The sequence below is a fragment of the Ceratotherium simum genome, chromosome X (genome assembly GCF_057802395.1).
Source record: "Ceratotherium simum simum isolate JZ-2026a chromosome X, ASM5780239v1, whole genome shotgun sequence".
Taxonomy (NCBI): Eukaryota; Metazoa; Chordata; class Mammalia; order Perissodactyla; family Rhinocerotidae; genus Ceratotherium; species Ceratotherium simum.
The window spans coordinates 114,360,758-114,375,352 of NC_141940.1; the positions used below are offsets into that span (position 1 = coordinate 114,360,758).

General features: G+C 35.6%; 1 protein-coding gene across 1 annotated transcript in view; it reads right to left on the reverse strand.

Moving 5' to 3' along the window:
• The window catches only part of PPEF1 (protein phosphatase with EF-hand domain 1), a 67,434-nt gene that overhangs the window by 9,433 nt on the left and 43,406 nt on the right, over positions 1–14,595 (reverse strand). Inside the window, exons 9-10 of the mRNA XM_014791137.2 lie at positions 8,008–8,193; positions 6,469–6,611 (exon numbers count right to left, since the gene is read on the reverse strand). Coding sequence (XP_014646623.2) covers positions 6,469–6,611; positions 8,008–8,193 — 329 coding nt within the window. The remainder of the gene's footprint in view (positions 1–6,468; positions 6,612–8,007; positions 8,194–14,595) is intronic.

Sequence of the window (14,595 nt, forward strand, 5' to 3'; positions counted from 1 at the left end):
AAAGAGGGACGTGCTATAACAGATATTGAAATTTACCATAAAATTACTGAAACAAAAGAGAGAAGACAGATACATAAGTAGAACATAATAGAAATTTCATAAATATAGTGAACTATATATGGAACAATATATATGACAAAGGAGGTATGACAATTCAGTAGAATAGGACAATTTTTTAAAATGGTGCTAGCATAGTTAGCTAACTGTCTGAATGCTAAACTTCTACTTCAGACCATTTACAAAAATAAATTTAAAATGAGGAACAGAGGAACAAAGTAGTCATGAGTCATATACCCCCCCAAAAAAGGAAAATGGCAGATGTAAATCCAACCATATCAATAATAACATCATATGCAAATGGATTAAATAATCAAAAGGCAGAGATTGTGAGACTGGATAAAAAAAGATCCAACTATATGTTGTCTACAGGAAACACATTTTAGTTTCAAAGATACAAAAAGTTTGAAAGGAAAAGGACAAAAAAAGATATACTATGCAAATAGCAACTATAAAAGAGTTAAAGTGGGCATGCTAATAGTAGACAGAACAGACTTTAAGACAAAAGCTGTCACTAGAGATAAAGAGGAATATTTTATAATGATAAAAGAGTTGATCAGTCAAGAAGATGAAACAATTATAAACACGTATTGACCTAACAACAGAGCCCAAAAGTACACAAAGTAAAAACTGACAGAATTGAAGGGAGAAATAGACAATTCAACAATAATAGTTAGGGACTTCAATGCTCTACTTTCAATAATAGAACAACTAGGTGGAAAATAAAAAAGGATATAAAAGACTTGAACAGCACTATAAACTAACTAGATCTAATAGATATGTTTAAAACACCCAACAACAGCAGAATATACATTTTTCTAAAGCACATATGGAACATTCTCCACAATAGACCTTATGCTAGGCTATAATATAAACCTCGGTAGATTTAAAATGATTAAAATCATACAAAGTATCTTTTCTGACTAAAAAAGAAATAAATTAGAGATTAATAACAGAAAGAAATTTGGGAAAATCACAAATATGGGGAAATTAAACAACACAATCCTAACTATCCAATGGGTCAAAGAAGAAATCACAAGAGAAGCTAGAAAATACTTTAAGATGAATGAAAATTAATATACAACATGCTAAAACATACGAGATGCACCTAAAGCAGTGCTTAGAGGAAAATTTAAAGCTATAAATGCCTATATTATAAAAAAAAGATCTTACATCAATAACATAATCTCTACCTTCAAAAACTAGGGAAAAAAAAGAGTAAACTAAACCCAAAGCAAGCAGAAGGATGGAAATAATAAAGAATAGAGGAGAAATAAATGAAATAGAGAATAGAAAAACAACAGAGAAAACCAACAAAACCAAAAAATTGGTTCTTTGAAAAGATCAATAAAGTTGTCAAACCTTTAGCTAGACTGGCCAAGAAAAAAAGAAAGAAGACTCAAATTTCTAAAATCAAGAATGAAAGAGAGGTCATCACAACTGACTTTACAAAAATAAAATTATTATAAGGAAATACTATGAACAATCGTACACCAACAAATTAGATAACCTAGATGAAATGGACAAATTCCTAAACGATATAAACTGCCAAAACGGACTAAGAAGAAATAGAATATTTCTTCTTAGAAATATTCCTGGAACAAGTAAAACATACCTAGAACAAGTAAAAAGATTGAATAAGTAATCAAACAACTTTTCACAAAGAAAAGCTCAGGGCCAGATGGCTTCACTGGTGAATTCTACCAAACACTTAAAGAAGAATTAATACCAATCATTCACAAACTCTTCCAAAAAATAGACAAGGTGGGAATACTACCCATCTTATTATATGAAGAAAGTATTATCCCAATACCAAAACCAGACAAAGATCAAAAGAAAACTACAGACCAATATCTCTCATGAATATAGATGGAAAATCTTCAACAAAATACTAGCAAACTGCATCCAGCAACATATAAAAAGGATTATATACCATGAACAAGTGGGATTTATCTCAGGAATGCAAGGTTTGTTTAACATCTGAAATCAATCAAAGTAATAGACCATATTAATAAAATAAAAGACAAAAGCCACATGATTGTCTCAATAGATGCAGAAAAAGTATTTGACAAAATCCAATACTCTTTCATGATAAAAACACTCAACAAAAGAGGCATAGAAGAGAACTTCCTCAACCTGATAAGGAGTATCTACAAAAAACACATAGCTAATATACTTAATGATAAAAGACTGAATGCATCCCTCTTAAAATCAGTAATAAGGCAAGGATATCGGCTCTCACCACTTCTTTTCAACATTGGTCTAGAGGTTCTAGCCAGGCCAATTAAGCAAGAAAGAGAAATAAAGGACACCACGATTGGAAAAGAAGTAAAACTACTCCATTCACAGATAATATGATCTTGTATATAGGAAATCCAAAGGAATCCACCAAAAACTATTAGAACTAATAAACAAGTTCATCAAGATTGCATACTATACAAAAATCAATTGTATTTCTATACACCAGAAATGAACAATCCAAAAGTGTAATTAAGAAAACAGTTCCACTTACTATGGCACCAAAAAGAATAAAATATTTAGAAATGAATTTAACAAAAGAAGTCCAAGACTTGTACACTGAAAAGCACAAAACATTGTTCAAGGAAATTAAAGAAGATCTAAATAAAGAGAACAATATTCCATGGTCATGGAATGGAAGACTTAATATTGTTAAGATGGCAATAGCCACCAAACTGACCTACAGATTCAAAATAACCCCTATCAAAATCCCAAATGGCATTTTTGCAGAAGTTGACAAGCTGATTCTAAAATTCATATGAAAATGCCAGGAACTCAGAATAACGAAAACTATCTTAAAAAAGAACAAAGTTTGACTCACATTTTCCAGTTTCAAAACTTACTATAAAGCTATAGTAATCAAGACAGTGTGTTATTCGCATTAGGACAGATATATAGATCAATGGAATACATTTTAAAGTCCAGAAATAAGCCCATACCTTTATGGCCAATTGATTTTTGTGCCAAGATAATTAAATGGGGGAAGGATAGTCTTTCCAACTGATGATGCTGGGACAACTGGATGTCCACATGTAAAAGAATAAAGTCAGACCCCTACCTCACACCACATACAAAAATTAACTCAAAATGGATCAGATACCCAAATGTAAGAGCTTAATCTATAAAATTCTTAGAAAACATGAATAAATCATCATGACTTTGAGTTAGACAATGGCTTCTTAGATACAACACCAAAAGCATAAGCAAAAAAAAAATAGATATATTGAATTTCATCAAAATTAAAAACTTTTGTGCTACAAATAATACCATAAAGAAAGGGAAAAGACGTCACACAGAATGGGAGAGACTATTTGCAAATCATATATCTAATAAGTGACACGTATATAAGCTATATAAAGAACTCTTACAATGCAATAATAAAAAGAGTAATAACTTGGGGCCGGCCCCGTGGCATAGCGGTTAAGTGCGCGTGCTCTGCTGCTGGCGGCCCGGGTTCGGATCCCGCTTGTCAGTCCATGCTGTGGCGGCATCCCATATAAAGTGGAGGAAGATGGGCACAGATGTTAGCCCAGGGCCAGTCTTCCTCAGCAAAAAAAAACAGGAGGATTGACATGGATGTTAGCTCAGGGCTGATCTTCCTCACAAAAAAAAAAAGAGTAATAACTCAAAAAATGGAAAAAGGATCTGAAATAGACATTTCTCCAAAGAAGATATACAAATGTCCAATAAGCACATGAAAAGATCCTCAATATTATTGACCTTTAGGGAAATGCAAATCAAAACCACAATGAGATTCTGCCTCACATCCCCTAAAATGGCTATAACCAAAAAGACAGATCATAACAAGGGTTGCAAGGATGTGGAGAAATTCTAATTCTCATATATTGCTGGTGGGGATGTAAAATTGTGCAGTCCCTTGAGAAAAAAGCTTACAAGTTCCTCAAAATGTTAAACATAGAGTTACCATATAATCCAGCAATTCCACTTTCAAGTATACACCCAAGAGAAATGAAAACATATGTATATACAAAACCCTGTCCACCAATGTTCAAAACAGCATTATTCATAAGAGCCAAAAAGTGGAAACAACCTAAATTTCCATTAGCTGATAAATGATCAAAGAAAATGTGGTATATCCATACAACGGAATATTATTCAGCCATACAAAGGAATGAAGTACTGATACATGTTACAACATGAATGAACCTCAAAAACATTGTGCTGAGTGAAAGAAGCCAATCACAAAAGACCACATATTGTGTGATCTCGTTTACATGAAATGTCCAGAATAGGCAAATCTATAGAGACAGAAAGTAGATTAGTGGTTGCCTAGAGTTGTGATGGGGTAGGTGACTACTTGAGTGACTGCTAACGAGTACAAGTTTTCTTTTGAGGATGGCAAAAATGTTCAAAAATTAGATTATGGTGATGGTTGCACAACTCTGTAAATATACTAAACATCATTGAATTGCATAACTTAAATTGATAAACTTTATGGTATGTGAATTATATCTCAACAAAGCTGTAAAATAAATAAATTTGAGATTAATTTATATATATTTATATAAACTTGGTGTGGAGACATTTTTCTAACAAAGGCGAAAATCCAAAAGTTATAATGAAATTATAAATAAATGTGATTTCATAGAACTAAAGCAAAGTCAAGACAACAACAAAATATACACAACATGCCCATAAAAATCCTCTATTCCCTCATATGCAAAGAGCTCCTAAAAAATGATCAGAAAATGACAAACAACCCAATATAAAATGGAGGAATAATATAAATAGGAAATTCAAAGAAGAGAAAATGCAATATCCAAAAACATAAGATGGGTAAACTCAATTGTCTAAAAAATGCTAATTAAAACAATGAGATTTACTATTTTTATCCATCAGCTTGGCAAAAATTAAGAAGGGTAATAATATCTGAGACTAATGAGGATGTAAAGATATTGGTATGCTGTTTTTCAGATTGTTAATTGTTACAACTCTTTTGGAGTATCTAGCAAAATTTTAAACATATAAATCCACAAATCCCACATTCTGAAATCTTACGTAAAAAAAGCACTAAAACTTATGGATATATGTGTGTCTGTATGTATGTATACACACATACACACACACACACACACAGAGGTATGTTTGTTATAGCATTGTTTTTAAGTACAAAACCCTAGGACCAATCTGGATGGCCATCAGTTGAATAAGAATTAGTCACTCCATAATTGTTATGGCACATGTATACTACAGCGTATTATGCACCTACTAAAAAAAATGAGTTAGGTCTATATGTACTAACTTGGAATGATGTTCACGATATAATCTTTAAGGAAAAAAGTCAGTTGCAGAAGAGAGTGTGCAGTGGGATTCTATCCGTGTTAAAAAAAAAAAAAAAAGTACATATACAGTTTACTGCCTTTCTCCTCCCACTGGGATATGCATTTCATGAGGGATAGGACTTTTGCCTATTTTGTTTATTGCTATATCACCTGTGCATAGAACAGTCTCTGACACACAGTAGGTGCTCAAAATTGTTTTTATTCAATGAATGAATCATTGCTTGTCTATTTTTGTAGGAGCAAGGAGAAGAGGGTGGGAGGGTCCACTTCAGCCTATTAATTTCAGTTGCCTCTGGGAAAAGGATTATTGAGAAGGAGGGGGCGAGAAGATCATTAACATTTTCTTTATAAATCTTTGTTTTGTCTCACTTGTTAACAATAACATATTCATTTTATAATGAAAAAAATCTAAAAAAGATAATGTTAAAGGGAGAAAAGGAAGATAAGCTAAGAATGCCATTACATGGAGAGACACACTCAACTCTTTTGTCATATACACTTCTGGGTAGAGAATAAACGAAGAGGCAAGAGCAGATTGGGCTGTTTGCGGGGCAGAGAAGGCTGTAGGTTATGGGACTGGGTGGGTGTGGGGACGTTCTTTTCTTTTTTTTTTGGTGAGGAAGATTAGCCCTGAGCTAACATCCGTTGCCAATCCTCCTGTTTTTGCTGAGGAAGATTGGCCCTGGGCTAACATCTGTGCCCATCTTCCTCTACTTTATATGTGGGACGCCTGCCACAGCATGGCTTGATAAACAGTGTGTAGGTCCACGCCTGGACTGCCAAAGCAGAGTGGGCGAACTTAACCACTATGCCACTGGGCCCGTCTACCTTCTTTTCTTTATATTCAATTAAGGACTGTTTGTAGATATTTTATCCATATAAAGAGATGTATGAATTGAAAATTGCTCCTCTTGGTTTCAAATATGAGTGCATTCACCACTTGGTGTCTGGAACTATTTTGATTTTGTTTATACCAATGAGCAACCACTAAGTAGTTGTCTTCACTCCTGTGGCTGCTCTTAGTCACTCTGGACTGGTTCTACTTGATCACCAGTACCAGTGCTCAGAATTCTCCTCAGAGTATACACACCTTTGGTAAAGAGGTCTCGAGCACGTTGCCCTAGTTACTTGGTACTGGAAAAATCGAGGGGCCGTACCAGAACCCAGTCTGATGTAAGCTCCTCGATTGCTGCCTTCTTCATAATAATTAGAAGCAGAAAATACAGTAACAACCTGATTAAAGAAAAAGAGGGTCAGGTTCACATAGAGTTAGTTCTCAAAAGGTTCTTCAATAAAGTCAGAAATAGCTGAATTCTTAAAAAGCAAAAACCAAAGTTCAAAATCCATACAAATTATCTAAGAGTGACAGGATTTCTTGTGATTCCACTGGAGAGAAACAAGGCTTTTAAATCAGTGTCCCCAAGAGTGCTAACTTCTAGCCACTCATCCCGGCAGTGCATGGCCTTGCAATCCTGTGTACAGTTTTAGTTCCATATCTTAGAATCCTCTTTAATGCTCGGTTTTGCAAATTCTAATTTTCCAAGGGGGCAAAGCCTTTATTTTCTTTCCTTGTGATACTTGAACATTCTAAATAAAACTTGTCTAGTATCACAGTCTTTTTTTTTCACTTGGAGCTGACTTATTTAGAGGGCTCAGGGCCTCACACAAAACCAGTGCCTTAAGGGCAGAGAAATAGTGGCTAGAATAAGGGACCACACAGCACCACTCCGTTGGGAAGGAACCAGCCTTGGGACCGTGATGGAGGATGGGAGGGTAATACTAGTCTGTGACAGGAAACCAGTCCTGCCCTAATGAGCATGTCACTTCAGACAAGCCACTGCTATTTTCTCTCCTTTTGCTTATTACAAAGAAATCCTAAATAATACTTGCCTTAACCATCTTACAATGTTATTATGAGCCTCAAATGAACTGAGTTAAGAAAAGTGAAAGTGTTGAAATAGAAGGAAATGCCACATAATTTGGTATTCCTTTTTATTTGTTGCTGTTCACTATTAGAAAAAGGGGCATCCAAGGACAATCGGGGACAAGAAACCAGCTCCTCAATCCTCCCCTCTTTTAGCCTTATCAGACACCACTGAAGGAGCACAACACAGTCCATTTTAGTGGCTGCAGCTAAACCGACCACAGCGAGCGACTTGCTAGAGATCACCTACTCAGTGAGTAGAAGGGAAGTGTGTTTTGTGGCTCTGCCCTACACAGGGAAAGCACAAAAGGTGGAAGAGAGCAAACTGGGCTCACTGCTGCCTTTTATGTGCTCTGTGAGGATAAGTACAGTCTTAACCCCACTGTACTGGAGAGTTGCCTTGCGATTAGTAAAGAACAAAGCCTTTCTATGTGTGTACTTGGTGTCATGTGTCAGAATTTCTGCGATTAGGGAAGATCAGAGAAATAAAGCAAATATCTCTCAGCACGAGGGACAGTGAGGTCTCTACAAACAACCTACGTAAACCCTACAGTCTCCTGTTTCTGTCCACCAAAGCATGGCCTTCTGTTTTGGTACCAGGGAAAACATCTTCCCATGGGCCTCCAGGTCAGACACATCCTATAAAGAAAGACTCTGCTTCGGGGAAGGATATCTGTGATGACATTACCAACAATGTTAGCTTACCTTCCCATCATGGCAGATTTCGTACCCTTCAGGCTTACATTCATGAGACCTAATGAGCATCTTCAACTGGTATCTATTAAGAATCTTGGAGGTAATATCTGGTCCAAAATAGCAGCCCCCTCCTCGATTTGTGTTTGGGTAACAGCCTCTTTTGCCTCTGGGATCACTCCACAGAATATCGACAACCTTGGAATAACAAATCAGATTAGGCTGCTACTTACAAGTGAGAGTCTATCTTTCCAGATTCTAACTTCTGTGCCAGAAATACTAACCCAAGTTATCCCAAAGTCTTACTATTTCTCATTCCTCCTTCAAAATTGTTTCATACTCATCTCCACGAATCCTTTTCAGAATAATTTTAATGCCCATAGCCACCGCAATCCCTTTCTGCTCATCCCCAATAATCAATGTAGTGATAGCAATAACCAATGTAGCAATACTTAGCAATCATAAAGATTCAGCCCTTGGCTTTTTTTTTTTTTTTGTCTTTAAAAATTCCATCACACTTGTTTCATAGTTGCTGAATCTACAAAGGTCTATCCTCTTAAAAGAACTTCGCTGTCATGTTCAAAGGAGAAAGTAGCTCCCACCAATGAACACACATTAGGTGTTCTTACTATATTCAAAGAGATAAAGTAGGTCTCCCAGCTGTGGCTTTGGCCCTGGTTTTCATCCTGTTGAGTACATGGCATGAGGAAGCCTTTGCTTTTTCCCCACTATAAATATAGACAGCTGTTCATCCAAGAATACCTCCTAAAGCATCGCCTTCACTTTTTGCCCCCTTGATAAATACATTCTCAGTTTCAGCAATACATTTAGTCACTGATTGCTTTCCACAATGTCTTCTCCTAAATCCACAAGTATTTTATTAGCATAAAATTTCCTTTTGCAGCTGAAAAAAGCAAATGCAGGCCACATGATGCCCAGAACCGAAGACCCAAGTTTCTAAAAATATTTTTCACAGAAAATTGGGGGCACCTTCTTTGTGGCTCTGATCTATGTATACTGTTTCTTTATTTAAATGTCTCCTATAGGAGCTTAAGCAGTAGTGAGAAAAACTAGCTTTGTCACTAAAGCTGTGCAACCTTGAGAAAACTCTCTGGGTCTCATTTTTGAGATCTTTAAAATCAGAAATTTAGGCCAGATGACTTGTAAAGTATGTAAAAGTTCTAACAGACTATGATTCTGAGTCTGCATTTTCCATGTTTCTTTTGAGGGCATGAAGAAGCATGCATTTTAAGTTGTGCAGTTATTCTAATGGGTCAAAATCAGGTCTTAAGAAGAGGACCAGAAAAGGCTGTCCCACTAAACCTGACTGTACACCCATTTATAGGTTTGTTATTGAAGGAGAGCTAGAAATAAGTGAGGCAAAAGACAGTGAGGTGGAGAGAAGAACAGAACTGGTAGGAAAGCTACTCTGGAATAATAAGGAGCTGATTAGAACTGGAGAAACCCTGTACCAGGCACATACCAGACACTTGCAGAGTTTTTGATGGTTGATTGAAGTAAGAATTAAAACCACCCAAAGAAAATTCAGAGCAGAATTCTCCTTTCTCTCCCACTGAATTATGACATTGGCACCACCCTACCCTACAAATAAATCCAACCCATTTACTTTGCTGGTGTCTATGACAAAAATAACACTTGCATTTTAAATTGAGTCATATCTGGCTCTTACACCATGAATTCATGTTTGGGGGACATGATTTGACCTTTAGTATAATGAAGGAGGAAACATGGAACACGAGGAGTTGTGTTTTATAAGGAGGGGGTTAAGTTTTAAAGTCCTACATGAGATGCAAGTCATTTATAGCAAAAATTACCCTTGGAAAAACCTCTTAAATTACCCTTAAAGCACAGTATACATGATTTTGTATATACAACCCCATACAATAATATGGATGTGTGAATATTTTATATATGTGAATGCATAATATATGATAAATTGTCTGAAAATAAAATTTTACACTTTTTTCTCCTTTTTGCCCTATGCATACAGTTAAAATTTACATAAATTAAATGTACATATGATGGGACTCTGTTGAACTAGAATAAGCACTGGCTAAGGAGTTAACTCTTCAAGTGTCACCTGTGTCAGCTTGGACAAATCACTAAACCTATTCAGGCCTTATCGGCTCCTCAGCGAAATGAGGAAGATATATCTAACACTCAGTTTTCTTTGATTCAAAGTCACAAGGGATATCAGTTTTATAGAAATAAACTTCTTCAGAATCATCCACTCCATGAGTTCTGCATTTCTTTTCTCTATCTAGAATTCATTCACTTGACTAGGTTTACCCAGACTGTGGCCACAACATAGATTTAATTCCGAGGCTCACAAACAAAAAATTCTATAAAGATGCCTCTGTTGATGAAACAAATTCTTCAGCAGGGACAATCTCTTTCCTCTCAACAACATCCTCTCCTCTGAAATGCAAGGGCCTTTTGGGTCGCAAGTGCATGAAAGAATAATTATTTACAATATTCTTTCCTGAAATTTTTCAAACCAAAAATTGGAAGTTTTACTGAATGACAACTTTTATATGACCTGGTCAACAAAAATCTATTTGTATCTCAGCCTTTAAACCTCCTAAATCCAAAATAAATCCTGCAAGAAGTGCCCTATGTTTGTCTGTAGTTGTAAGTAATCCAGTTTCCAAAAGTATGCTTTGGGAGAGAGTTAATAGCTCTGAAAGATGTATGTAAATGATTTTCTTCTAAGACACTGATACTATAGATTCACTATTCTTTTGTATTTTCTCTTAGTTATGTGTCCTCCTTTCAGCTTTTGAACAGCTGTGCTCAGCCCAAACCTTCCAGCCAAGTACCTAAATTTCTTTAGATGCCTACTCCTTGTCTACCCATTGCCTCGTTGGTTGAGAGGAGACTAGAGTAGTTCATTTCCTTCTTGAGACCTCCTGTTACTCTTAAGTCATCCTTCCCTTCAGAGAGAGAGCGTGGGCGTTAGAATGAGAGTTGGGGACAAATCTGCTCTATCATTCAGTGACTAGCCAAGTTACTACAAACAAGCCATTTCACTCTTGGGAGCCTTCTCAATGAGGCTGACTATCCTATTTAAAATTGCAACTCTGTCCCCTACCTCCAGTTCTCCTGTTTCCCTAACCTTGTTCTAGTTTTAATTTTTCCCATAGAACTTCTTACTTAACATAGTATATCATTTACTTGCTTATTATTATATTATTATTTAACTCCTCTGGCTAGAATGTAAGCTCCATGAGGTAATAGCACTTTGGTCACTGACATTCTCAAAAGCCTAGAACACTGCCTGACATATAGTAGGTGCTCAATAAATACTTGTTAAATGAATGACTGAAGACAAGGGAGTCACTCAGGATATAAATAATTAAAATTATTTTTTAAACCTCTCTGGCCTCCTTCTTGTTCAAGTCTGTCCTAAAGGAAGAGTATCACACTTGTGTCTAAACAATGACTTAGCTATGAGTACATATATCCCCCACACTTCAGTGAACATAAGATAAAATTAAATTATAGCACTCTGCCAAGAATTATGCACTTCCATGAGTATGGGACAAATAAAGAGTCTATGATCTTATAGCTTATAGGTGTTAAGAAATAAAGTAATTGTGAAATGTGTTTTTATCTGGAAATTTCGACTTTAGCTAACTAAAGTGTGCATATCCACTATATACCAGGAACTGAGGAAAGAAAATTAAGGGTACAATTAAAATTATTAAAACATTGGGAATGAGATTCTCGTCAATTTTACCCTGCGTTTGCTCCAGTCGTGTACCACGGAGTCTGTAAGATGCTTCATCTACATTGTTGGGGCAGGGGGAGGTTGTATTACAGAATAATGACCCCCAGTCTTGTCCTTCCCACTTCTTAAGGTTCCATCTCTCTATAAGTCTAACTCATCTAAGCTTCCAGAGGCCACAATTTTTTTTTTGTGCAACTCCAATCTCTTTGACATCATCCTTTTTATTCACCATAATCCTAGAAGTGCTTGTTTTAACCTTCGGTCTTTGGAATTTGGATGTCAAAATTTAAGGAGGCGTCCTTTCCTACTTGCTATAGGATGCCTCTTACACTTAATTTATTTTTAAATACCTTGGATGCACAAGCCAGTGATGAATTCTATTTCTCTCTTACTAGCCCTTCCCCTCCCTTTCTATCCCCCACCTCTCTTTCTCCTCATTGATTAGAGTATATTTTGTATCAGAAATCACGTTTTAGCAATCACAACATTTTCAGCAATCAAGGTATAAGGGTACAGAATCAAGAGAGAGAGCCTTCTTGGGGGTAAGCAATTAGAAGAAGGCTAGTAGTTCCATGACACTAGTAGCAACAGTAGACCAGTTAGAAGTTTTAACAGCCAGAACCAGGGAAACAGACAGATGAGAAGAGCCCTCTTGGGACCAGAATAAGCCTCAAAGATTGTCAACACCTTGCCCCTGCAAAGAAGTCCAACTTTAATTGGATCAGATTGTAGAGGTATTTGTGAATCCCAGGGCATTGTTAAAAACAATAGTGCAATCAGCTAACAATTAGTGAAGGCTAATAGCTAGATCTGATACAAATAGAGGCAGATGGGCCAAAGCTTAAAGGGGAAATCAGGGAAAGAGATAAAAAAAGCCTAGCTAAAACTACAACCATCTCTGGTAGTCAGGGAAACTGAGTGCATGCCCAAGGCAGCACCCTGTGAGGAATGACATCAGAGGCTACACACTGAGAGGGAATAGACTTCACTGAACTAGTCCAATCAAGCCACTAAAGAAATAAATGAGCCAAAAAGCAAATACCAACAACAAGTCCCAGAGGAGCATGGGAATAACTATCTAGAGTTATTACAATATATTACCTAAGATGTCCAGTTTTCAACAAAAAAATTACAAGACATGCAAAGAAAAAAAATACACAGGGAAAAACAAGCAGGCAATAGAAATTGCCTTTGAGGGGATTAGATGTTGAGCTAGCAGACAAAGATTTCAAAGCCACTATTATAAATATGTTCAAAGACAGATATATATAAAACACTCTACTCCACAAAAACAGAATACATTTTCTTCTCAAGAGCACATGGAACATTTTCCAAGATAGACCATATGCTAGGCCATTAAAAAAAGCCTCAATAAGTTTTAAAAGGATTTTAATCATGCAAAGTATGTTCTCCAACCACAATCAAATTCAAGTAGAAATCAATAAGAGAAGGAAATATGGGAAATTCATAAATATGCAGAAATTAAACAACACACTCCTAAATAACGTATGGGTTAAAGAAGAAATCACAAGGGAAATTAGAAAATACTCTGAGATGAATGAAAATGAAAGCACAACATAGCAAAACTTATGGGATGGAGCTAAAGCAGTATTTACAGGGAAATTTACAGCTTCATGTAAAAAGGAAAAAATCTCAAATCAATGACATTAACTTTCACCTTAGGAAACTAGAAAAAGAAGAGCAAGTTAAATCTAAAGTAAGCATAAGGAAAGAAATTATAAAGATTAGAGCAGAAATAAATGGAGAGAATAGAAAACAATAGTGAAAAGTCAATAAAACCAAAAGTTGGTCCTTTGAAAAGATCAATAAAATTGACAAACATTAGTGAGACTGACCAAGAAAAAAAAGAGAGACTCAAGTTACTAAAATCAGAAATGAAAGGGGGGACATGACTACTGACCTTACAGAAATTTAAAAATATATATATATATTTAAATATATAGTTCTTAAAAAAATTTAAATATATATTTATATATGTTATATATATATAAAGGAATACTACAAACAACTTTAGGCCAACAAATTAGATAAATTAGATGAAATGGACAAATTTCAAGGAAGACACAAACTATCAAGACTACCAAGATACAAACTACTCAAGAAGAAATAGAAAATCAGAATAGAAGTATAGCAAGAAAGAAGATTGAATCAGTAATTTTAAAACTTCCTACAAAGACAAGCCCAGGCTCAGATGGTTTCATTGATGAATTCTACCAAACACTTGAAGAAGAATTAATATCAATCCTTCACAAACTCCTCCAAAAATGGAAGAGGAGATAATACTTCCCAATCCATTCTATGAGGCCAATCTTACACTAATACCAAAGACATCATAAGAAAAGAAAACTACAGAACAATATATTTTATGAATATAGATGTAAAAATCCTTAAAAAAATATTAGCAAACTGAAGCCAGCAACATATAAAATGGATTACACACCATGACCAAGTGGGATTTATCCCAGGAATGTAAGGTTGGTTTAACATCTAAATCAATCAATGTAATACAACATATTAATAGAATAAAGGACAAACACTACATGATCATCTTAATAGATGCAGAAAAAACATTTGACAAAATCCAACACCCTTTTGTGATAAAAACACTCAATAAAGTATGCACAGAAAAGGACTTCCTCAATCTGATGAAGGGCAACTAATATACAAACAGCTAACATACTTGATGGTGAAAGACTGAATGCTTCTCCCTAATATCAGGAATAAGACAAGGATATCTACTCTCACCGCTTCTATTCAACACTGTACTGGAGGTTCTAGACAGAGCAATTAAGCAAGAAAAAGAAATAAAAGACAGGCAGATTGGAAAG